At 38.6% G+C, this 9,600-nt stretch overlaps 1 protein-coding gene across 3 annotated transcripts in view; it reads right to left on the bottom strand.

Annotated features, from left to right (window-relative positions):
* Nucleotides 1–2,700: 2,700 nt before the first annotated feature.
* The window catches only part of PDLIM3 (PDZ and LIM domain 3), a 65,216-nt gene continuing 58,316 nt past the window's right edge, over nt 2,701–9,600 (bottom strand). For all 3 annotated transcript variants that reach the window (XM_089669597.1, XM_089669598.1, XM_089669596.1), the window contains 3 exons: nt 8,961–9,091; nt 8,677–8,785; nt 2,701–4,247 (listed from right to left, as the gene is read on the bottom strand). In XM_089669597.1, the coding sequence (XP_089525723.1) occupies nt 4,058–4,247; nt 8,677–8,785; nt 8,961–9,091 (430 nt within the window). In that variant the 3' untranslated portion in view covers nt 2,701–4,057. The remainder of the gene's footprint in view (nt 4,248–8,676; nt 8,786–8,960; nt 9,092–9,600) is intronic.

Below are 9,600 nucleotides of genomic sequence, written 5' to 3'. Positions count from 1 at the left end.
TTGACTTCTACCGCTGTCAGTAAAATTTATAAGGAGGTACCAGGGCAGAGCTTTCTGATGCAGTGTGTGTCTGAGGACACACAGCTCATTGTAGGACCCATTGGAGGTTGCTACAGGAGACACTTGAAAGAGAAAAGAAGCTTACAGCACTAGAGGAGGATGAAAGCAATATTGCTGTGCATTTTTTTTATTTCACTTTAATTTCACCTTAATAATGCATCCAAGCCTGCTGCAGCTGTGTTACTATCGAAATGCACAAATCTTTTTTTTTTTTTTAGTCTAAATTCTGAATAACCTATTGCAGCCTCAACGTGCACACAGACCACCTTACATTGCAAGTAGTCCTGCATCACCAATATGATTCAGGCTTCCAAGTCAGCTTTAAATATTTTTGTAAGCAGTGAGAAACAGCTTAGCACTTACAGTTTCTTTTTTTGCATCTTGTATTCTGTATGTGAGAGGCAGCAAAGTGGGTGTTTCAGCCTCACTATCTGATGCCAAATTTCAAATAAAAAAAGATTGGTCTGATCAGTTGAATTACAGCTACAGTGATGTGCAAGTCTAAGGCAGGTGTGAAAAACTAAAACTAAAAAAAAATATAGCCATGTCTTAAATATTAAAAAAAAATCTTTGTTGCGCAAGTCCATTCTGTCCTTGACCAAAGACCAGAGGAACTGGTGGAGTTTGTCTTTTTGGCAGCACAGCAGACCAAGGCCTGGTGCCAATCATTCATTAACTTTGCTGAGGTTAAACAGCGCCTTATGGGAACTGTGGTGCACGAGAAACTCATGTCTATACCCATGGGCTCCCATTCAAAGTTCCTTATGGTTCGGGACCCTTGGATTACCTTCAATGACTGTTAAAGTCTGGCCCACTCTCTGCTATTGATGTGACTGCTTGCATGGTCCACCCTGAGATGGCACATTGGATTGAACCGCATAGGACATTCTTTCTCCTTCTTTTCCTTTTTTCCCCACAGGCAAGTCCCTCTTCCCCCTGGTTCTCTCCCCCTCTACCCTTCTCAGGCCACCTAAACTGGTTGGTGGTCCTCCTATGCTCTTCCCTCTCTTCTGGCTTCTGGACCTCCTGTCCTGGGAGTCGGAGCCCTTTCCTCCTCCCCGCCCTGTGTTTTTGTTCGCTGAAGGGCTAGAGAAGGGTACAATAATGAGTGTGTGCAGGCAACAGTGTAGCACATCTGGCACATTTTCCTTTCCCATCGTTGTTGTAAGATTCAGAATTTGAAGCTGAACTACACTGCATTTGAGTACCACAAACCAAAAATATTAAATTCATTTTTAATATTCAGAGCAAACGCACCCATACATCCATGTCTCCATACTTTATTTTGTTGGGAAATCACTTTGAAAAACACCCCCTTAGCATTTCTGGCTTTGGCCATCTTAAGTAAAGGCAGATGATTCATGTAATCTTTACTTTCAAGAATCCATCTGCCCTTAAAGAAAATGTAAACTCAATATTTCATATTCCTGATATGTGCCTGCTGTACCCTGCACTTGTATGAAAAAGTATATTGTACTCTTTGTATTGTTTCCTTTGTGTGAAATCTTTGGTGTTCCTGTCAGTTCCTCTGCTTTCCTAATAAAAGCTGTCCACACTAGGGATGAGAGCACAGCATGGTCAGTTTTGTAGCTGTGCTGTGTTCTCCTCCAATGATCAGACCTCTGCTGACACCAAAGCCCCCTGCACAGCCATTCACTGGGAAGATTAGTGTTCTGCTGTTTCTCTTCCCTGAGCTCCTTACGCAGCTGAGAACAGAAGGAATGTGATCACTTATAAAAAAGGGGGGAAAAAAAGTATTTATAGTGTTTTTTTATATGTATACACAAATGTTTCACAAATGTTTTTGTTTTAAACTGAATGGGTTTTTTTACACACTTTACATTTTAACTCAGGCATGCAGGCCGAGGGTGTGATTAGCTGAGAAATTACCTCCTCCCCTCCTGAACACTCCTGGGATGTATGACATTGTTTGTCTAGGCCTGGAAACCAGGAATTAACTAAAGAAATTTAAAAAAAAAGTTTGTAACAAGTAAATATACAATGTTTTATTTTCATACCTATTTACTAGCACTGTCAGAACAATAGTCAATGTTAATTGAGAGAGAGAAGATTAATTTTAAAAAACAAGTGAAAATAAGGGGGGATCAAGGTGGCAAGATAGTGAATGCTGCCATTAAAGCGATAGTAAACTTCAAAAGAAAAAGAAAAAAACTTTTCCCATTAAAGGCAAAGTTATAATGTGCTAGTATGCATTGCATAGTAGCACACTATTTGAAACTTACCTTAAAATGAAGCTGTCCAGCAGCGCACTTCTACTGTCCCCAATCCATCTGCTGATACTACAGAGCGCCAGAAGACACTCTGCACATGCTCAGTTTTTTTTTTTTTTTTTTGGGGGGGGGTTGCACGGGATCGGCACAGGGCCAATCAGCACTGTCCAGACAGAGGGTCAGGGGTCATGCAGCCTCATAGGACAGTCAGAGCAGAATGAAAACTCCTCTTACAAGCGTTAACCAGTGTTCAGCCAGACACTGGTAGAAGTCACAAGACTGCTGGTGAGAAAAGGCATTTAGCAGTTTGTATTTACTAGCATAATTGCATAACACTTTGTGTAATTGATGTGGTTTTGTGTAATTTCTCCTGATTCATTCTGGATAACCTAATACAATGTAAACAGAACACTTTTTACAAATTTTTATTTTGCATTATATAACAAAATATTGGACACACTGATTTGAAATCACAAACATAAAAAAATAAAAAGAACATACAATGTCTAAAGCAGGAATTGCAGTCTTTGGGCACCAAAGCATGTGCCTGAGTCAGACAGAAATGACATAGTGCAGAACATTTTTAGTAAACTTTCAAGGACTACCAAAGTATAAATCTACTGCATTTAAATATTTCCAAATATCACTAAATGTGTTTGTTACAGAAATGATACCAGACATAGTAAAGCAGTGTATATTATAAAGCAGTCCAATCTAAAAATGACTTTGTCATTGACAAGCCTACAGCATTGTCACTTTCTGCATTTTCTGAAATTCTAATGTGTTTAATTGAAGTTGTATGTTATGGCTTATCTTAGGCTAGGTTCAGACTAGTGCAGCTGCATCTTCATCAGATTTTCAGCTCAATTTTGTAGTGTGTTTTTCATCCAGGTGCGTTTTTGCAGGAGAGGGACACTACACAAAACTGCCAAAACGCGTGAAAGACATGCACATGCGTTTTGGTGTGTTTACATTGCAATCTATGAGGCACAAAATTGCTCTACTTGACACCAAAGTAGCACCTGTACTTTCCCCAAAGTCACATTGCAGTTGCGTGAATAGGCACTATTGAATTCAATGTAAGTCACCCAAGTCACTTAGTGTTTACCATCCCTAAATGAAAACTAGAAAAAGGATAATTACGATACATTTGTCTTCCTATTATTGCTTGTTTTTTCCATTATTGACTTCAGTCATCTTTGTCACGAATGTTAGACAGGAAATTGTCCTGTACAGAAATCTACATTTTATTTTTCACACTGTAGTTTATATTCCCATTAGTTATGTACACCATGTATCTTTATTTAAATGTCATAAATTGTGAATTAGATTTCTAAAGTTAAATTATATTTAGTGTGGTACGTGCTTTGTGCTTATGCAACTATTTACAGTTTTCAAAGCTGGTAACAGTGCAGTGAATTTTTTAACAGTAAAAATATAAATGCAAAACTACATAATAGGCTGTGTGTACCCCTATGGCTGAGATCATTTTTGGAAACGTTACTTTTGCAAAATATCAGCAGCTAAACAGAAACAGCTGTTTGGAAATCGTTTTACTTAAGTCAAATCCCTAATTTGTCTGGTTTTGTCTGTGGATTTATTTTAATACCACTAGTTAAATGATCTCCTCTCCCAGGGATTTCTGTTTTTGCATTACTGATGAACTTTTTATATCATCTGAAAGCACATTAACTAATAAATTCCATGTTCAATCCTAAAATATGACGGGCTTACACTTAAGCCTTGCAATTTAAACTAACTGCAATTTAAGCCTTTGGGTAGAGAGTGACTGCGTCATATCCTTCTGGAGGTCTCATCCGTGCTCTTGCATGGGCTTCACAGTACAGCTGGCCCTCCACAAAGAAATATCCTTTCTGTTTCAGGTTTAGGTTGCAGTCTGCACAAACAAAGCAGTCAGGGTGACGGAACTTGTCTCGGGCCTTCACCACAGTGCCTCTGTGTGGTAATAAAAGAAGAGAAATAGTGCATGAAACAAGTTTGCCTCACTGTGTCATTTTTAAAGAGGGACTCACCCTACCAAAGTTAAAGAATATGTAAATACAACATTTCATATTCCTTATATGTGCCTGCTGTACCATGTACTGGACTTGTATGAAAAAGTATCCTGTTCTCTTTGTACTGCTTCCTTTGTGTGAAATCCCAGGTGTTCCTGCCAGTCCCTCTGCTTTCCTGGTAAAAACTGACTACATGAGTCATGTAGCTCTTATGCAACTGAGAACAGAGGGCATGTATTCACCTAAAAAAAAAAGGGGGGGGGGGGGCGGGAGGGTATAGATAATGTGTTATAAATGTATACACAAATGTTTTGCTTTTCATTTCTATTGTAAACTGAATGGGTTGTTTTACAAGGTGAGGGTTTACAATCACTTTAGACTAAATCCTCTCTATTAATATTATTATTATAATACAAGATGTATATAGTGCCAACAGTTTTTGCAGCACTTTACAACATGAGGGCAGACAGTACAATTACAATATAATATCATACATTAGGAATCAGAGGGCCCTGCTAGCTCTAATAATTGTTCCTATATAGCAATTTAAAAAAAAAAAAACATACTTACTAGTCCATAGAGTCTAGCATTGTCTTCCTTGCAGCCGAGGTTCTCCTTGTGCTGCTCCATTTCTGAGCTGCCATCTTAAAATTTGCTATGGTTGTACAGACATGCCGCTGGTCTCTAGTAGGCATTTGGGACCAAATACCTGGCAGAGACCATTGGCATGTTTGCGCATGCGTAGGATTTCACAGCATGCATGCTCCTCTCACTCAAACACTGCCTCCTGGGATGTGCAACATCTTTGAAGACACCCTTTTGAATGAAACTTATCAGCTGGAGCTGAGCATACCCTGCTGGGAGTTGCGGCGGTACCCTGAGCTATATTGTTTTTGACAAAGTGTATCCTTGGTGTTGATTTGTAAGTGCAATACTTTTATTAATAAATGCCTAACGTAGGCTTACTGCACTATGGGGCTTTTCCTTGCTTTTAACCGGTATTCATTATCGAGAGTGATTTTCATCAGCTGGAGTCTGTTTTTGATTACTATTGGATGGATGATGTTTTGAGCAGGATAGACCGAGTCATCTAGGCTTTATTAAAGAGCGCGAGTGAATCTCTTTTTGAGATCTAAATCTCTGGTAACTGCTATCTATGATTAGTTCCATCTCAGCACCAGAACACTGGATTACTAGAGTGGAAATCTCTCTGCACTGTAGCACTTTTTTGCTAGTTTTGGGAAATTAAGATTTATGCACTATTCAGTTAAGTTGCACCCTTTTGGACTGTTTGTTTACTGTATATATATTTGGATTATATATATAAACACAAGCACTTGTTGTAATATTGTGATTATTGTATCTCTTCTGCACATGTAAAGTACTTTGTTTAATTTGTTTCATCTAGATATATATATATATATATATATATATATATATATATATATAATTATAAAAAATAGTTATCTGCGCAGGAGTTTTTAATGGGGCAAGCATACTTATTTTGATAGTAGTAAAAACCTTAAGCACCTTTTTTTCTTTATATTCTTAGTTGTCACATGACTTCTGTGTCCTCTTTGCTTCCCCTTGCTCTTAGGCTGTGGGCAGATCCCCAAATTGGGCTTGTTGGCTTTTGCTGAAGTCACCAGCCTCAGGAGATTGTAGAGAGTGTACAGTGCACAGCAAGGCTGGGCGTTGCGGTAAATTGACTACAGAGATATAGGCACACTGTGCATTTGCATTGCATCCTGTAATTCTGAAAGGGATGCAAACTCAACAGATCTGCTTCTGTGCTTGGCATTGTCAGTTTGCAATGGCAAAGAAGAGGAACTGGCAGGATCACCAGATATTTCAAAGAAAACTAAGAAATAAAAAGAGGCTACAGTTACACATGTCTGCATAGAAGCACGAAACCACCAAAAAAGCACGAAAAAAATAAAGCAAAAAAAATCTCCCTGCAAGGTAACAGCATAATGTGCTAGTATGCATCTCATACTAGCACATTATTAAAGACTTACCTGAAAATAAAGCCCTCCAGCGGAGCGCTGTCTTGGCTTCCATCTTCAACCGGTTTTCCTTCCAGGTTTGTGGGCTGTGGCCGTTTGACTGGTCGAGCTACTCTTGCACATGTGTGCGGGAGCCGTGGCATGGCTCTCTCAATGGATGACACGCCTTATGGACAGTGCATGTTTAAAAGATATTTACTGTACCTACATGTAAGCCTTATTATAGGCTTACCTGCAGGTACAAGAGAAAAATAAGACTTTACTATCACTTTAAACTTTTAATAAAATGTTCAAGCTATTCGCTATTTTGTAAGATGGAGGGGGGAAGAAGCAGATGAGAGAATTTTTTTTAAATGGGTGAAGGTGTACTTTAACATTTAAAACATTATTAAACCCAAAACTAAAAATGTAATGTATTGCAGCCTACCAATTATTAGATGTGCATTAGTTTTCTTTTTTTAGGCTTCTTCCCTTGTTTTCATGTGGTGATTGGACCAGTAACACATCTCCTGTATTAGAGTGTCACCACTCTGGATGAAGGAGCACAGGGGCACCTTTGGACAGCAGCATTGTTGAGGAGGTGGGGGAGGGAGTGCTAAATGCGCTAGGAGATATAGATACACAAATTGAGGCCAAACTCCAACTAATACTTTACAATAAACTGTTTTTTTTCCTTTTGTAATAAAGGTTTTTTTTAATAACAGATTATCGTAATCACCACTGGCAGTGGTAAATGGTTTGTCTCATCCCTGTGCAGCTACATATGCAGGAAAGCTTGTTCTTTTAAAAAACAACAGCAGACCTAAAAAACTAAGGTAGCTATCACATCTAAGAATTGGTTACACAATAGTATAAATGTTTGCTTTTGGGTTTAACACTGCTTTAAACAGTAATTGACTTTTGGTAAAGTTTATAGGTAAACCTAGGTATCTGTACTGATATACTATATGTGTATATTAGCAATTGGAATAAACATTACGTATAGCAATCAAGCAGCATTCACATTTGGTGCACTGGGAAAATGAAGCAAGTTATCCAGTCGGCTGCAGTGGGTACCTGCTGTACTTTTGTTCAAGATACCTTTGCTATACATTTCACAGGTCAGTATCTCTCCTAATTTGGAAACTTTTTGGGAAATGGAGAGAAAGATGTAGGTTGTATTTCTGATACATACTACATGCATAAGTTCCGGTTCACATATATACACCGCATCCAATCCGCATGATATGTGAAATAACATTCCTATGGTGCCTGTTCAAATATGTTCGGTGCACTGGAAGTGCGGATTGAAAAAGAGTCATGTCCAATTTCTGAGCCGTGTGGTCCAGTTCAGGTGCGGATTACAGGCTATTGACTTCTATGGGAACTGTTTCTGAACCGCAAATGTGATCAGTAGTGAACAGGATAAAATCCTGACCTGAATCTGATCAAACTGTCTTTTACCTGATGTAAACCTGACCTGAACTGCTGAACAACTACTGTATCAATTAGGTGTGAAACCTGAGTTTCAATCTGCATCGTACATGTGTGAATCAGCACTAACTCTTTCTGGTTTTGGTACTCTATGAGCCACTGACCTGGAGCAAACAATTTGAATGTTAAAATCGGAACACCTAATAAGTTGCATACTTTTTGCATACTTTTTTTTTTTCGTTTGGCTGAGGGCCAGTTCACACCACATGCAGTCCAGTGGGGTTTTTTTCTGCATCAAAAAGCGCATGGACTGTAGGTTACATGGATTACAATGTCAAAGTTTACACCATTGCACTGCTTTCCAGTACAGTCAACAAAAGCAGAACATGATGCATTTTTTTCTGTGGTATTGGAACACAGTAAAATGCATCAAAAACACACCGGAATGCATTAAACAAAAAAAACTAGGAAAATTAAGAAAAATGTAAAATAAAAAAAAAAGGAAAAAACGTATATGGGATGCATAAAAAATGCACCAGAACACATCAAAAATGGGTCAGAAATGTACATGCAGAAACGCATCTGGACTGCATTTCTGTGGTGTGAACCGGCTCATACAGTAACCTGTCGGTCAATAGAGAAGAATAAAACTTTTAGCCAGTCAAGATTGTAGGGATTTTGTCATGGTATATGGCCAGATTTGCTACTCTCAGGCTCAGTCTGCAGCTCTACATGTTCAACTTCTGAAAGCAACGTCATTAAAGTTGGGATCTCTCCATAGTCTGGAACGGCTGAGTAATGTACGGGTCACAGGAGTGCAAAACAAAATGCACTCATGCAATCCCCAAGAGAAGTAGACCAAAACAGCTTTGGCCCCGCATCTCCTTTAAAGACAACAGTGTGAAAAACCCAAGCAGAATAAAAATAGATGTGAACGTTCCCTGTACTTACACTATTCCATTTCCACATCGGTCACACAGTGGAACTTTCTGCACAGCTGCACCTCCTGCATGGGGCTTTGAGACTGGAGCTCTTACACTTCTTGTTCCTGCAGGACGGTCTAAAACAAAAGTAAATGTCAGGATTAGTGATGCTCTTTATTTCTGAATATTTCATACCTGGCAGTGAAAACTTACTTTAGGTATGCAATATGAATTCCTTTTAAAAGGCATGTATCTATAATTTCCAAGGCTAAATAAAGTAATGGCCATAATGTAGAAAATAGACATACTAACCAGCATCATCATCAACCAAGTCTTGCAGCACCCTGAAAGAGCCAGACTGCTTGGGCTTGCTTTCATGTTCTGTGTCATCATGAAGGAGCCGATATACATCTGACTGAGGCACAGAGGCGGGTACTGGATCACTGAACGATAGGAAAATGCAATTATCATATACTGTACATCACATTGTGCTTATATTTGATGTAAATCAGGGCCTATTTACAACATTCTGATCTGGTTTGTTGCGTTAAAACACATTATGCCGCATATAGAAAGCCACATATGAACCGTTCACTTGAGTCACACTGAGATGATTCATAGGGGATGGCTGCAAATACAGAGTTCACTGTGGGGGGAATTTTCACTTTGCAAAGAATTTCCAATCATGTGTAATGGAAATTAAAGCATATAACGTTTGCTTGCACATTATTGGATGATAGCTGTCAGCAGAACTTCACCTCATTCACTAAGCTAAGGGAAAATTCCCTTGCAAAATGAACATCCAATTTGCGTTCAATAAATCAACTCCATAGTAAACATACAGTATGTACTCAATAATAGGCAGGCCCGTGTGCAAATATATTTAAAAATTGTAAATAGAACTAAGATTTTTTTTAATAAATAATTTTAATTTTTCACAACTAAACACATT

This window comes from Staurois parvus, unplaced genomic scaffold (genome assembly GCF_062004578.1).
Source record: "Staurois parvus isolate SC_StPar_1 unplaced genomic scaffold, SC_StPar_1.0 ptg000080l, whole genome shotgun sequence".
NCBI lineage: Eukaryota > Metazoa > Chordata > Amphibia > Anura > Ranidae > Staurois > Staurois parvus.
The sequence above is the reverse complement of the archived record's forward strand: the minus strand, read 5'-3'. Positions and strand labels throughout refer to the sequence as shown.